This window comes from Eptesicus fuscus, chromosome 4, assembly GCF_027574615.1.
Source record: "Eptesicus fuscus isolate TK198812 chromosome 4, DD_ASM_mEF_20220401, whole genome shotgun sequence".
NCBI lineage: Eukaryota > Metazoa > Chordata > Mammalia > Chiroptera > Vespertilionidae > Eptesicus > Eptesicus fuscus.
The window spans coordinates 17557878-17574247 of record NC_072476.1 but is presented as its reverse complement, the minus strand read 5'-3'; the positions used below and the strand labels follow the sequence as shown (position 1 = coordinate 17574247).

Sequence of the window (16370 nt, the reverse complement as noted above, 5' to 3'; positions counted from 1 at the left end):
AAAAAAAAAAAAAAGGTGAGGTTGAACTAGTATATCTGCTGACGTGGAAAGGTAACCATAGGATAGCATTACGTGGAAAAAATAAGTCACAGAACAATGTAGTTTTATGTGGCCATATTTGTGTTAAAAAATGCAAACATTCCCAATTGTTAACAGTGATTACATCCGGGGAGAGGACAGGGAGTGGGAGGGAGAGGACAGGGAGTGGGAGGGAATGGGAGGGAGAGGACAGGAAGTGGGAGGGAGAGGGAGAGAGTGGGAGGGAGTGGGTGAAATGAAGGGAAGCCTTCCACTTCCAACTTGATATCCCAGTATTTAAAACGTTCATCATGAGCACGTCATCCGTCTCAATAAAGAAAAAACGCTGCGGTAAACACAGCCTTTTCTTCCATCCTTTCCTCATGTCAGCTCTCTAGGTAGAAAAGTTTCTCAACCATGAATTCCCACCCTGGACTTGAGAGCTGAGCTGACTGTAGGAAACAGTCACTCATTGGCAGTGTCAGTGGGACGTGCCGGTGTTTGCCCCTCGTAGCCTGGTTTTCCTTCCTGTCAGCTGAGAACCGTGTGGACTTTGTGCCCCTCCATCCCACCCTGAGCTGTACTAGTATATAATTTACACACAGGGAATGGGTCTGTAGCATGTCCGTTTTCATATGGTAGTTGCTATGGACTGATGGTAAATTTGTCCCTAAAATGCATATGTTGAAACCATAACCCCCAATGTGATGGTGTTTGGAGCTGGGGCCTTGAGAGGTGACTAGGGCTAGATGAGGTCTTGAGGGTGGGGCCCTCATGATGGGGTTCATGTCCTGATAAGAGGACTAGACTGCACTAAGGGAGGCCATGTAAGGACATAACCAGGAAGAATGCCTTTAGCAAGAATCTGACCATGGCCCTAGCCAGTTTGGCTCAGTGGATAGAGCATCGGCCTGCGGACTGAAGGGTCTCAGGTTCAATTTCAGTCAAGGGCACATGCCAGGGTTGCAGGCTCGATCCCCAGTAGGGGGCATGCAGGAGGCAGCCGATCAATGAGTCTCATCATTGATGTTTCTTTTTCCCTTTTCCTTCCTATATGAAATCAATAAAAAAATATTTTATTTAAAAAAAAAAAGAATCCTTAAAAAAAAAAAAGAATCTGAACATGGACCTCCAGCCCCCAGAATGTGAGAAGACAGTGTTTGCTGTTTAGGCCGTCCAGTTACAGCAGCCGGGCTGGCTAAGACAGGGTCCTCCAGACCTGGGTGAGGTCGGCTGTGGCAGGGATGTTCACATTGTGCACAGCTGAGAGCTGTTGTCCAAAGAACGAGACCTTGTCATAGGGCCAGAGAGCTCTCCCTGGCCCCATGGTTAACTGGCTATGTTTAATGCACCCCAGAACAGGTCAGGTGTGCTAGTGCTCGTGGGCCAGCCTGCGGTGAATTGCCCAAATAACTAGGTTTGGAACTTTTTTTTTTTTTTTTTTTTTTTTTTGCTGCTTTATGACTTCAGGACTTGACTCCCCAAATGGAAAGCAAAGTCCCCTTTGACCCCCAGGCAGAGTCCAACTTTTATGGCCTTGTTTTGATCCCGCACCATTCAACTATAAAATCTTGGCTGATTAGAGTTAATCAAGCAGGGCCGATACCATCTGGCCTTGTTTGTACCAACTCCAGTGACAAAACATCCGTTTTACTTATTAACAGCTGGAATGTGTTCCAGGATTTGGTGGAGTTTACCTGTGTTGGGAAGTAGATTTAATATTTACAAATAAGGAACTTCACTCCGACGGGAATACTTTGTTTAGAGCTCTGAGCACGACACTATTTAGAGAGACGAAATGGCGAGAGGAAGTACCATGTATTAAGCACCTACTATATGCCAGGCGATTATTACACGATTTTATTTAATCCTCCCAGCAACTGCTCAAGTTGGAGAGCCAGAGAGAGGCAGCAGATGTAGGGTGAAGCTTGTGGCTTTGAAGCAAGACGTCTTGCCTGCTTGAATCCCAGCCCTGGCGCTTTCTAGCTGTGACCTGGGGCCAGTTACAGTGTCTGTTTGTGCCTTGGTTTCTTTACTATAAAAGCACTCACTTAGGGTGGTTGAAGAGACTGGCTTATTACATGAAAAGCACTTAAAATAGCTGTTGGTCCAAGGAAGTGCTCGGTAAGTGTTAGCTGGCATTATGGTTACCAACCTCTACTTGCAGATGAGGCTCTGAGAGGTGAAATGACTTGGTCAAGGTCACCCCCTAGATAGCAGCAGAGTTGGTTCATTCTACTGCCTGTCCTGCCTCCCCAGTGGGGAAGAAGTATAGAAAATAGAAAACAGATAGTATTTGACCTTGAGGTCCTGGCACCTCCCACCCACCTGCCTTGGGGACTGTATCATGTTTAGGATCTCACACCAGGCTGACCAGTTCAAGTTCATGCTCCGAGGCTGGTGGTCAGAGCAGCTGTGTGAAAGGTCATTGAGTCCTTGGTAGTCTCTATCCTCCACCAATCCCAGGCTGACGGCATACGTGTACACACAAGCACAAATACTTGATTACACACATCATCTTTCATACATCCGTGTGTATCCTGGCTTCCAAGCTGTGTGATTTTGGGTAGGCTTCCAAGCTGTGTGATTTAGGTTAGCAGAGCCCAGCACTTCTCTCTGGGCTCTGCTAACCTAACCTCTCTGAGCTTCAGTTCCCTCACATTAAAAGTAGGCACATAAATACACAGCCTGTGGGTTTGTTGTGCAAATCATAAAGCGCCAGAATATGCTTGCACATTGTAGATGTTCAACAAATGATACCTATCACTATGTGTATTTCAAAAATACACTTAATGGTAGATATTGCCTCCCAAGTCAACTGTTTCATAGACGTGTCAGATGTCCGAGCTGAGCGAAACCTTGGAAGTCATGTGGTCCAACCATACATTTTACAGGTGAGAAAAAGAAGGGTGATGGAGGGCCACTGAGGCAGCTGGGAGAGGAAGTGAGACAGCCCCCACCACCCCCTGCCTCCAGGTCAGGACACCGGGAGGGCGAAGATCCAGCTCACAGGTGCTTCCTAAGCCTCTCTCTGGGCCTCCCATTGATTCCAGTCAGTCATCAGCTTAGCCCCCCAATGGGGCTGGAGACAATCTGGTTTAATTGGTCTGGGGTGGGGCCCCAGCATTAGGGTTGTCTGAGAAGCTCTTTAGGGTGACTCTAAAGTGCATCCAGTGTTGAAAGTCACTGTCCTGTGTGTTTTGGATTCTGTGCCTCTCTCCCGCTCTCCACCCGTCCCATATTGTCCTATTAGACCACCAGGTCCCCTTGATTGTGACAGTGCCCTGGCCAGTCTCCCCACCCTGTCTGTCACGGTGAACACTCAGGAAAGTCTTCCTAAGATGCACATTGGAATACCCCCCTGCTCCAACCCCCCAGTGGCTCCGTCACTGCGTGGAAGGCCCCCCACCCCCCACTCCCCACCCCTCAGCACAGCACAGAGGCCCTCTGGTCTGGGCCCTGCCCATTCTCTGACCTCATCTCCGGACTGTTCTGCATCCCTCCCTTTGTGATCTGGTGATGGTGAGCTGAAGGTAAGGACCAACACCTTGTCCATCCCTATCACCTGGTATGTCCTCCATGGACCCTGAAATGAAGGGCCTCACAGTGCTTCCCAAATCCAAAGCAGACTTACACAGTAGAATGTTCCCCAAAGACCTCCCTGAAGGTATATAATAGGTGCTTAAGAAGTACTTGCCACGCCCTGGCTGGCGTGGCTCATTTGGCTGGAGCGTTGTCCCTCGCACCAGAGGTTCCCAAGTTTGATTTCCCGTCAGGGCACATACCCAGGTTTCAAGTTCAAGGCAACTGATCGATGTTTCTCTCTCACATTGATGTGTTTCTCTCCCTCCCCCTCTCCCTCAAATCATTTCTTAAAAAAAGCACTTACCAAATAATTACTTGAAACCATTTCCAAACAAAAAGGCCACATTTACTCTGATGTTTCCATTATAAATATATTTTTTTAAATTTAACAAGACTGATTAACACAGGAAACATTTAATGAATGGAATTGTGCATATGGTCGTCAGTTACACTGTGACATGTTAATTTCTTTATCATTTATTGGCACTGTCAACAGAATACTGTAAACAAGATCACTTTGTATGCGCAGGTCGGCGATGCTCCCTAGCTATGGTACCATGAGCTAATATATAGATAGATACGTATAGATATACTAAATGTGCACAATTTTGCATGGTTACTGAGTGTCAGTAAAAATTATAAAAAAACGCCCATTTATAATAAAAAGGAGGATGTACTAAGACTCGCTATTACTGGACCTTGTGTTCTGTAAAAGTGACGAGATGTGCTCGGGACGTTTACTAAACTCTATGGCACTGATGTACGACGGACCCTTCCCAGCCCCTCGGCCACAGCAGCACTTCTCTCCGGGCTCTGCCCTACGTGGAAACCTGCCCACTGCACCCCCAACCTGAGTTTTCACCTCTCCCACGTTCCTACCATCTCGAGCTCCGCTGAGACTTCTTTTCCTCGAAATCCTTCCAGCCATCCCTCCACCCCCAAAAGCAGATGTCTCCGGAACTCTTCAGGCCCTGAGCCAACAAGAACTTGATAAATGGCTTAAAAAGTTGTATGAGAATGCCTTCCCTCGGTAAGAAGTGGGGAAGTCTGGAAATGACTTTCTAGATAGAGTGGTTTCATTTTTCTGTCAATGCCCCCTGGGAAGAGAACACAATCCTGAAGCCACTCTCTCCACCGAGGAGAGGCAGGTTTCTGATTGTGCCTTAGCTCAAAAACCTTCTGGACTCCAGGAATCTCACTGTATGTTTGCATCCAGGGCGGAAGTTCTCAGGACAAATCACACTCATGCCAAAGGATGAATTGTGGTTTGGTATGCATTTTTTTTTGTTCAATGAGGTCTTGAATCCTGGGCTATTGCCTGTGGGATCTGCATCCCCAGTGAAAGGTGTGGGACTGTGAACTGGTAGGTCTCTGCACATGCTGTTTCCTTTCTGCAACACTGTTCCTTGCCTTGCTTTTTGGTGAACTCTTGCTCACTCTGCAAAACCCTGCTCAAACATTACTCTGTCCTTGAAACCTCTGCTGACCCTCAGATGGACTGGGGCACTCCCTCCAATTTCCGGATGCTCCTCTGTTACAGCACTTGCCACTCAGCTTTAATTATTGGTTTAAGAGTCTATGGGATGTTGAGTCCCTTAAGGGCTGGGACCATGCTTTATTTGTAATCCTAGTGGTTAGGACTGGGCCTGGGACAGAGCAGGTATTTAATGTAAGTTTCATGAATGAATGATTGAATAAGTAAATATACAAACGAGTGAAACCTCACAGAGGGGGGTGGGCAAACATCTCCATTTAGCTGGCAGCGTAAATGGCCTGAGACACGGCAGAACTTCTTTAAAGCAATGGATTAGCACTAACTGCAAGAATTCGAAGCGAACCGGAACTCACGGGTCTGTCGTGTCTGTAAGACAGTCGCTGACCAAGTCTCTGGATGGTTAGTTATTAGAAGAGCGAAGTGCGGGGAGGAGAACCTGGCTATGCCTGTCTTCCCAAACCGTCAGCAGTACCATCGGGGGCCAGTGGCTTCCTTTGGGGCAGAGGATACAAGCAGACTTTCTCCCTCTCCCCACGAGACAGCCCTTCATTGCTCTAGGTCCTAGAGTCTAGGATTACCGGGTGCTCTTTATAGGAGCCGGTGAACTCAGTCAGTTCCCAGAAGGCCTAGCCTCAGCGGAGTCGCCTTTAGGACCATGCGCCTGGGACTCCACACCCGTCTGTGTCAGGAAAACCTCTGGTTTGGAGCGGCAAGGACAAGGAAACCGCCTGAACCAACAGCCTGTTGTTCCCTGTGCGGAGCTCTGGCGCCTTGGGTTCAGGATGCTCCCCTCAAGAAGAAATCTACTTCAGCAACGGGCTGCCTTTGACGGAACTGCCACGCTAGTCCAAGGTTGCTCAGCAGTGGAGCAAAGGTGGATGAGCCAACGCGAGAGGAAGAGCCTCGGGGTGAGGGTCCAGAAGGCAGCCGCCAGGTGCCGGGAGACAGGAGGAAGGGCCTTCCTTGTCCCCGGCCCTGGGCTCCCGCTCCTGGAGACTGGCTGGTGCTTCTGCCCCTGCAGCTCATGGGTGTCCCCGTGTGCCCCTGCTCAGGCTGCAGGTCTGTTTCCAGGGGCCTCGGTTCACATTTAACAGGGGGCGAGCTTGGGGGAATGAAGGACGGCAAGTAAGGACCATCCAGGATGCCACCCGGGAGCCGCCAAAGCCCCGTCCAGGACAGGAATCCGAGGATGCCCTGGGAGGAGTGGCCCAAAGCTGCAGAGGCCGGAAGACCCCTCCCCACACCCCCTGGCTCAGTCCTCATGTCCCTACAATCCTGCCTTCACGTGACTGTCCTGTCCTCCACTGAACTGTGCGGGGCTCGCTCAGGGCTCCAGCGGTTGGGTGAGGGGCAGGCATGTTTGTTTGCACAGGGCGAGGGAGCAGCGTCCTTGATCACAGAATATGGCACTTGAGAGGGACAGGAACCCAGGAGTCCCAGCCACCAGTCCCCGGAGCATTCCCCTGACTGGCTTCAAAGACATTGTTGGGGTCAAGGGTGGGCAGATACATGGCCAGGACCCGCACGGCCCTTCCTAAGACTCTGTCCGGGGCTCAAGCAGATTTTCTGGGCTTAATCCGATGGGCACCTTTGGCTCTGCAGGGAGGAAAACCAAAACCTGTCCCTCCATCCTCTCCCCTCCCCCCAGCCACCAAAACCGTCCCCTCCCACACACCACCCTTCAGCTTATGCATTCGCCTCTGATACTTTAAGTGAAAACATGAATTAGGCAAACTAATCAATTTGACAACTGCTGAGATCAGGGCTTTCTCAGAGCATAGTGGAAATGGCTTCTTTACTTGAAGTCGGCTAAGATGTCGCTGAAAATATTGAGGAACAGGTGTGCGTGGTGATCCCTGAAGACCAGAGTGGGACGGAAGCGGATGGATTTGTCGCCACAGCCTCCCAACACCACACCTGAAAGAAATGGCAGGAGGTCGGTTAGGAGCTTGGGCTCAGAGTTCCGGGCTGTGAGAGCCAGGAGGGTGCTTGCTTACACACGGGGAACCCCCAAGCCATTCTTTCCATCCGGGCTTCCGGCTATCCTTCCTTCCATGCACCGAACCCCCAAGCCATTCTTTCCATCCGGGCTTCCGCCTATCCTTCCTTCCATGCACCCATCCATCTTTACTCCAGCTTCCCCTCCCTCCCTCCCCCCTCCCTCCCTCTCTCTCCTCCACCCCCCTCCCCTCCCCTTCCCCGCTCCCTCCCTTGAACTTTGAATGTCTGCTCTGCTGCCCCTGAACTGGGTCTGAAGATAGAGAAATCCTGAGGTAAGTCCTCGCCTTCCCGGGACTCATGGTGTGGTGGAGAAAGGAAATAGGTACATTAGGGAAAGCGAGGCAGGCCGGAAGCAGGCATGTGGGCAGAGCTGTCACCGAGGAGGGACAGACCCGCTTATTTTTAAAGGGCAACTTCACATTGACATGCTGGGTGTCCTTGTGTCGACTGCTTAGACTCTAAGCCTTAGAGTCTCTGAAACTCAGCTTTCTCCTTTAAAGAGGAGGCAAATCATCCTGCCCTTCAGGGCTGGTGCAGGGGTTCCACACGATGGTACAAGTGAAAGACACCATGCTCGACACATAGTAGGTGCTCTCATATCACCACTATATCTCCCCCCCACCCCACTTAAAACTCTTGGATGGCCTCCCATGGCTCTTAGGAAGAAGTCCAGAATCTTGAACCTGACCCACAGGCTGACATGATGTGGCCGGTAGCCCCTCCCCGGCTTCACTCCCTCTAGCCCAGTGGTCCCTAACCATCCCTTATTCTTTTGGTTTCTCCAGCGCCATCCTATCTCAGCTAATAGTCCATGTCCACCCCTCTGCCCGGAATGCTCTTCCTGACCTTCTTCACTGGGCCAATCCTTGCATCTGTCAAGGCTTAAGGTAAAATGCCACTTCCTCAAGGAAGCCTTCCCTGATTTTCTGGACATTTTCCCCAGCTATCCACTCTCTTAGGCGCCTTTCCTCGTTCCTAGGATTTATAAATGCAATTGGTTGTTTATGAAATAGTCTCTTTCATGCCAGACTATAAGCTCCTTGAAGGAAGGGACGCTCATGGTCATGTTCATCATCATGACTCCAGGGTTGGTGTCGGTCTTCCCAGTGAATACTTGGTGAGTGAATAAACCGTATAAAGAAATGCCCCTGGTAACGTCCTCTTCTTCTGAGGAAGAACATGCAGAGTATTGTTAGTCCTGTGTACCACCTGCCCCATACCGGGGTGACCTGGGCACCGACGAAGCCCGGCGTCCCCTCCGGCCTCCTTACCTTTGCTTCTGGCTATTGAAATGAGTTTATTCCGCGTGGACTCATCTGGAGCGTCAAAGGAGCAGAAGGTGCCTCGTCCTCTCACTCTGCTGATGAACTGGGGGTACCGGGCCTGCAGGGGGAAACAAGGCTGTCATCAACGCCTGACACCTGTGTGCCAGCCGGTTCAGTGGCTGTGGTTCCTCAAATGCCCCTCCTCCAGGGTCCAGCCTTTGGGCCTCTGCGTGGACTGGCAGGGCCAACCGTGGGGTTCAGAGCGCTGGCTCTGGAGACATCCAGTTCTGGGGTCAAGCCCCGGCTTGGCCCCTTCCTCACCGTTCAGCCTTGGCCACGTCATTTATGTGGCTGGAGCCTGTGTCCTCTTCTGTAAATGGAAGGGTAGGAATGCTATTGATCCCAAGGTGCCGTGGTAAGAATTTAGTGAGATGAGGTTTAAAGCTTGGCCCTTGGATACCAGCCATCTTTATTTATTAGAAATTCTTCTAGAAAAGTGGTGATTGATTCTTCTAAGGAAAAGAGCTCATCCTCACTCAAGGCTTTGAGGCTGGGGGTTGTATTGGGGTGAATAGTGGCCCCTCCCCAAATTTATGTTGACTTAAGAACGTGGGACTGTGACCTTGTTTGAAAACAGGGTGTTTGCTGATGTAATTAGGTTAAAATGAGGTCCCACTGTATCCCGATTTCAGGCTTCTGGCTTCCAGAGGATGAAAACAAAGTCTCGTCTGAAGCCACCAGTGTGTGCTAATTTGTTAACACAGCCCCAGGAAGCGACTACGGTCACCCAGAATAAAGAATCTTATTTCTTATAAGGAAGTGGGGTTCCTCCCACCCTCCATCGTTCATGTGAAGGGCAGCAAACAGGGCTTGGATAACCCAACATAATGTCGGGTACCGGGGATAGAGATGGGGGACAAGGGTCGTTTTGTTACAGCCCCTTGGCGGAAACTGGAAAGAAAGTCGTATTCTGGTGATAATGAAGGCCCCGCACACACGCGGGTATCTCTGTGCGGCGCTTACACGCAGGATCTTGAGTCCCCACTCCACTAGGGCAGGACCCTTCAGGTCTCCACAGGTGAGGAAACGAGGCACAGAAGTGGTTCCAGCACTAGCTCTATTCACCCTACACTGCTGACTGGCGGGAGCCAACGATTTCAGCACTCGCCTCTCCCATCAGAGTGTGGAGGCGGGGAACAAGGTCTCATCCATTTGGACGCCCTTTTGTGGCTCTCTCTCTCTCTCTCTCTCACTAGGACATAGTAACTGTTTGATTAATTAATGCAGGAGTGGAAATCCCCACCCCCTCCTCACGGTATGGCTTTGCTTGTTGCCTCTAGGCCTTCATATCTACAGGCATCCTTTTGTCTCCCCCACTTGTCTAGTTCATTACTTTAGGGCATTCCTGTCATCTTATCTCTTTCTTCCCTGTGGCTTTACAAGACCCTGATAAGGATGCCTAACTGCTCCCATCCCTTTATTTATTATATTATTATTATTTATTTTTAAAAATTTTTTTTTAAAGAATAGTTTATTGAAGAAGGGAGAAGAGAGAAACATTGATGTAAGTGTGTAACATCCATCAGCTGCCTCCTGCATGCCCCCTACCAGGGATTGGGGATCTAGCTCGCCAGCTGGGCATGTGCCCTGACAGGAATTGAACCAGCAACCTTTTGGTGCACATGACAACACCCAACCAACTGAGCCACACCAGCCAGGGTGCTCCTATCCCTTTAAATGAGCCAGCTCTGGGCTCCTAAAAGCGAGATGTTAGTCTTGGCTCTGGGATGGTTCCATGGAAGCCTTTTTTGTGGTATCATCCTTCATATGGAACCCACTGTGGACCCTGAGAAAAGGGGCTTCTGGTGGCTAACTGGGCTCAAATTAAAAAACACAACCAACCAAACAAACAAACAAACACCTCCACAGCAGCAGCCATTTCTGCACAGGGGCTTCTCTTGCAAGCTGCACTTCAGAGAGAAGCCTGTACTGAACCACCTGCTTCTGCAATGAGCTACCTGCCTGCCCTGTGTTCCTGCCATCTGAGCCAGCCCATATACTAGTAAAGGAGTTCGTGGAGTCCTATTTCAACCAATAGAATGAGGCTTCCCCATCCAATTGGAGCTGCACAGCTTCAACCAACAAGAACGGCTCTATTCTGACCAATCAGGACAATGCCTTTTGGACCAATCAAACTTTGAGGATTTGGAGTCCCCATTTGCATGAGGACAGACCAATCAGGGACCAGGGGTAGGGACTTCTGACTATATAAGCCAGCTCCCCTCTGGCTTTGGGAGCGCACTTTCTTTCCCTTTCCACGGAGGACCGAAGACTGTTTCTCTAGCTGACCAGCATGGGCCAGAGCAGTCTGGCATAGACTGGAGCAGAGCGGAGCTCTCTAGCTGGAGAGGGGCCTGGTTCCAGGGCTGCCTCGCAGCCGTGCTGTATCACAATTGAGCTGTTTTGCACTGAATGCAATTTCCTTCTTCACCAGCACCCCAAATTGGAGATTCCTGTTGGTGCCATGGACCATTAGTTGACACAACTTCGGGAAACCGTGTTCTCAGATCACCACAGGGAGCAGCCGTGTTCGTGACAGCCCAGAAGTGTCAGATCCCCACCAAGCGGGGCCCTGGCTGCGTCCACATCTGTAAGCAGGGCCCAGATATCAACCAGGGGAATAAAGTACACCGGCCACTTCCCCTGCCCCACCAGGGGACAGGGAAGGAGTACCCCTGCAGGAAGGAAGGGCCTGATCCATTGTAGAGGCTTTTCCTAGCGCCTGCTCCTGCCCAACCTCAGTTTAATGCAAATCCACCCCAAAAAAGAAAAAGAAATTCTTGTCTTAACAGCCACACTTAAGCCCGTCAGAGTCTTTGCAATCGGGCAGATCTGGGTTTAAAATCTGGCTTCTCTGCTTGCTGCTCACCTTCCCAACCAGAAAGTGAGGATAATCATTTTTTCTCAAGTTCGAATCGTTCTGAGTTAGGGTTACCAGGTAAAATACAGGATGACCCGTTACATTTTAATTTCAGATAAACAACTTACAACTTTTAATATAAATATGTCCTAAATGTTGCATAGGGTATACTTTTATGCTAAAAAAAAAAAAAAAGTTTCCGTTTTTCAAATGAAACTGGCGCCCTGTGTAATTGGCTAAATCTGGCACCCTGCCCGCGGCCGGGGTGGTCTCTGGAGCTCCTGCCTCTGCACCTGCCGAGGAGCGGGTGGGATGCCGTGCCGAAGGGCTCAGATGCTGCCCTGGGGCGTGGGGAGCCCTGCGGGGTCCTGGGAGAGCTGGGCTGGGGCCGCGCTGGGTGGGTACCTGGAGGTCCAGCAGCCCCGTGAGCAGGGCCTTCCCGGCATGGGTTGCGTTTTTCAGCAGGTCCTCCCGCTTGATGACATTGATGACCTCGGCCAGCAGCAGGTTCTTGGACGGGTCCCCCAGCCAGGTGTTAAAGATCCGGTACGGCTGGAACAAGGCACGGGGGTTGGAAAGGTTCACACTCGGGCACAGCCTTCACGGCCCACTTCCCCCAGACACCCCTTGTCCCCATTTAAGAAGAGAGAAACCAACCCAGCGAGCATCTAGTAAGGGCCGGGGAGGATAACACATGTCGTCTCACTGAATTCTTTCCACAACAACAACCCCATGGGGAGGTATGACTATTAATGTAACTATCGGGGAGGCCAACTCCTCTGCGTGCAGGGAAATCCCTCAGTCCTGGGGAAATCAAGCGAGTTGGCCCCTAATATAATCTTCACTTTATAGAGGAGGAAGCTGAGCTTCTGAGAGGTTAAGTGATTTGTCCAGAAAAGATATAGCTCATAGGCAGTGGACTCAAGAGTGGATTGATGGCAGTCCGGCCCTCAAAGACCACTCAGTGTGTTCCTCCATGAATTATTCAGGGTGTCAGTGCAGCCAATATAACACATACTTCCCAGCCTCTCTTGCAGTTAGGAGTGGCCATGTGACAGATCTGAATCAGAGTGTTAGAGAGAGAAGTGTTGTGGGATTTCTGGGAAGACCACTAAAGATAAAGAGAGGGTCACTTTGTGCTTCCCTCCTTTTTCCTCTCTATTGTGTCGAATTGGGATGTGATGTCTGGAGCTTCAGAGCCATTTTGGACCATGAGGCATCCTTGATGCAGGAGTGGTGGAAGGAAGGATCCTAAGCTCCTGATAACTGTGTGTGTGTGTGTGAGAATCCATATTTACACGTGGTAGTACAGTGTAGTAGCTAAGAGCAGGGCTCTGGGCTTGAATCCTGACTTTATCACTTAACTAGAGGTCCAATGCACAAAATTTGTGCACGGGGGGAGGGGGTCCCCTCAGCCCAGCCTGCACCCTCTCCAATCCAGGACCCCTTGGACACCCCTCTCACAATCCAGGACTGCTGGGTCCTAACTGCTCACCTGCCTGCCTGCCTGATCGCCCCTAACTGCCCCCCCCCTGCCAGCCTGATCACCCCTAACTGCCTCTGTCTGCCAGCCTGATTGCCCCTAACTGCCCCCCTGCCAGCCTGGTTGTCCCTTAGTGCCCCTCCTGATGGCCTGGTTGCCCCCAACTGCCCCCCTCTGCCGGCCTGGTTGCCCCCAACTCCTCCCTCCCCTCTAGCCTGGTCACCCCCCACTGTCCCCTCTACCAACCTGGCTACCCGTCACTACCCCCCCTATCGGCCTGGTTGCCCCACGCAGCCTGCTGGTCAGTTGTCTGGTCGTTCCTCACTAACCCCCCTGCTGGCCTGGTTGCCCCATGCAGCCTGCTGTTTGGTTGTTACTGTGAGGGCGTCGTGACCAATTTGCATATTACCTTTTTATTAATATAGATGGGCTGTGTGACTTTGGACAACTTACTTAACCACCTGTGCCTGATTCCTCATTAGTAAAATGGGAAAGACAAATAACACCTACTTGGTTAGATTTTTGTAAGGATTAAAAGTACATGGAGGGTGCTTAGAACTGGGTCAGGCACAGAGTAAATGCTCAGTTCACAGCAGTTATTAACACAGAAAATTTAGAATACTGACAGTGGACTGATAAGCAGCCAGCCCAGCAGAGAGAGCAGGGGTGATCAAAATCACTAACGAATTGCATCGATAAGAACTGGGCCTTAGAAGGCTTCTGTGGCACAGTAAGTGTCCGCTCCGTTCCTGGTTTGTGAGAAAGGAGCCGCTCTGAGAAAGCAATGCCTCCCTCCCCTGCCCTGGAAGGAGGGGCGGGGTGTACTCACGGCATTGGGCCTGAGCTCCTCCCTGTGGAAGAAGCCCCCGGTCATCATCTTCTTGCTGAAGGTCATCACGTCTGCAGGGTCATCCAAGCCCCAGTGCTCATGGGCCCAGAACTTGCCGGTGCAGCCCCCTCCTGTCTGGACCTCATCCACCAAGAAGGCACAGCCATGCTGGAGAGAGAGGAGGGGGAAATAAACACCCCCCCCCAATCGACCAACCTCCGACCCCCTCATCCAGCCAGAGAGGCCTTGCTTTCTGAACTGCAAGCCACGGCCATGTTCTTAGAAAAACTAAACAACAGCTTAAGGGGGCAGTTCCAGCAGAGCTGTGTCTGCAGGGTTCCTCCAGCTGCCGAGCTGGAACCAACCAGAACATGGAATCCCCCTGAACCAAAGCGCGGCAGCATCTCACCTGGCTGCAGTCCCTGAGCTAGCCGACCCTCTCAGGAGGAGACGTGGCCCAGCAGCAAGGCCAGCCTGTTTCCCTAACATCTGTCATCACCAGGACTGTGATTTACTTAGTGTTTGTGTTTAAATCAAGCCATGGCATTTAACCTTCATCTGTGAACTTGCTGGTTGGAAGTGCCATTTGTCCATGCAGGGCATTAAAATAAACACGATATTAACACAAAGTCTGTTCATGTTGCCTCTGTTGAATGTGGGCCACACTGGGCTGAAGGAGGAGGTGGGGTCTCTAGGAAGAAAAGGGTGGAGGCTGCGGCCTTTCCTGGAATCTGTTGATGACGAAAGCCTCTGACTAAGACGGCAGGCTGGACGGAGGCTGGTTTTGCAAAAACGATTTCAGGGAAGAATTCCCTGACCTTTCCCTGCCCTCAAATTCTCTACGGTGAGGCCAACAGGCAGCCTCTGAACACCTGGAAGTTTACAAGGCCCCAAAGCTACCCTTTGCTCTGGGAAACCGGCCGGAAATGGCCTGTGGCCCTGTCCAACCCGGGCCCGTGCACTGACCTTCCTGGAGATGTCTCTCAGCTTCCGGAAGAAGTCGTCGGAGGCGTGGTTGTCTCCACCCTCGGACTGAATGGGCTCCACGATGATCCCGGCCACCGTCCTCTTCTTTTTCCGGTATTTCACGATCAGGTCCTCCACCTGGATTCCACAGCGGGAAGTGACAGTGGCTCGTGGGGGCTCCTGACAGCACCCACGGATGGGCATGTGGGGTCCCATGCCTCCCCCCTGGAAGTTATGTTGAAAATGCGTTTGTGTGCACTTCCGGTGAAGACTGCAATACCCACTTAGAGCCACGCATGTGGATGGGGATGTGTCCTACTGAGGACTGGGCCAGTCCCTGCGGGATACAGACTGCTAACCTGGAGCAAATTATTTAACTTTCTGAAGCCTCACTTCCCAATCTGTGCAATGGGCACACTGACAGAATCTATTGTTGTTACTGTTATATTATTATCGGTAAGAGAGCCCTTTCTGTACAGAATCTGGGATGAAAATTTGATAAAACCTGAGGCCCGGCCGGTGTGGCTCAGCAGTTGAGTGTTGACCCAGGAACCAAGAGGTTACCAGTTCTATTCCCAGTCAGGGCACATGCCGGGTTGTGGGCTCGATCCCCAGTGGGAGGCATGCAGGAGGAAGCTGATCAATGATGTTTCTCTCTCACTAATGTTTCTATCTCTTCATCCCTTTCCCTTCCTCTCTCTCTAAAAATCAATAAAAACACACACACACACATATATATAAAGCTGAGGCCAAACTCATCTACAGTGATAGAAATCCAAGCAGTGGTTGCACAGAGAGGGGTAGGGGTGGGGATGGGAGTCCTGGACTGACTCCTCAGACTAATTCAAAGACATTTCCCAGGTGATAAGGTGCCCTTGATGGAAATGATGGTTACTTGAGTACATTTATTTGCCAAAAGGTATTGAACTAGGCATTTAATATTATTATTTTGTTGTTGTTAATCCTCACCCGAGGATATATTTTTCCATTGACTTTTAGGGAGAGTGGAAGAGAGAGGGAAAGACAGAGAGAAACATCGATGTGAGAGAGACACACCAATTGGTTGTTCCCACATAGACCCTGACTGGGGCCCGGGCCGGGAGGATTGAACCTGCAACTGAAATATGTGCCCTTGATTGGAATCGAACCTGGGACCCTTCAGCCCGCAGGCTGACGCTCTATCCCCTGAGCAAAACCAGGTAAGGCTGAACTAGGCATTCAAATGAGTGCATTTTATGGTATGTAAATTATGTTAATAAAGTTGAAATTGATTTAAAAAAAATCTGTTAACAGTGACGGGATTGTATGGAAAGCCCCTGGTTGTCTCTATGTGGTTATATTTCTTAAATTCTTGTTCTAATATGGGCATCATCTTATAGATAATAAAGAGTAGTAATTGTGGTACTTTATTCATAACTTACTAACTATACATAATTAAAAAGCACTAAACCGTACTCCTGGATAGAATAACAAGGGCAATCTTTCTCTGTTACGCAGCGCTAAGGAAAACCTCCTGCTTGGAGGACGTGATTTAAGCTGGGTCTCCACCAGTCCCCCCAGGGAGCTCTGAGATGCTTCTCTCTGCTTTCAGAGAACCGTTTGCAAGTTGTCACCACGGGGTTATTTTCTCATTTGTTCGGTGCTGGGGTTCCTACTGCCCTGCACTCTCCAGTAAGATGGCCACGAGCCACCCGTGGCTGCTGGCACGAGCAATGTTAACTGGTCCAAACTGAGACGTGTGTGAGTGTAAAACACACACAGGATTTCAAAGATTTAACACCAAGAAGAGAAAATCTCTCATCAATCCT

General features: G+C 50.4%; 1 protein-coding gene across 1 annotated transcript in view; it reads right to left on the bottom strand.

The window, feature by feature from the left end:
* Positions 1-6810: 6810 nt before the first annotated feature.
* The window catches only part of ABAT (4-aminobutyrate aminotransferase), an 84367-nt gene continuing 74807 nt past the window's right edge, over positions 6811-16370 (bottom strand). The window contains exons 12-16 of the mRNA XM_008141603.3: positions 14563-14700; positions 13597-13764; positions 11690-11836; positions 8371-8482; positions 6811-7015 (exon numbers count right to left, since the gene is read on the bottom strand). Coding sequence (XP_008139825.2) covers positions 6894-7015; positions 8371-8482; positions 11690-11836; positions 13597-13764; positions 14563-14700 — 687 coding nt within the window. The 3' untranslated portion in view covers positions 6811-6893. The remainder of the gene's footprint in view (positions 7016-8370; positions 8483-11689; positions 11837-13596; positions 13765-14562; positions 14701-16370) is intronic.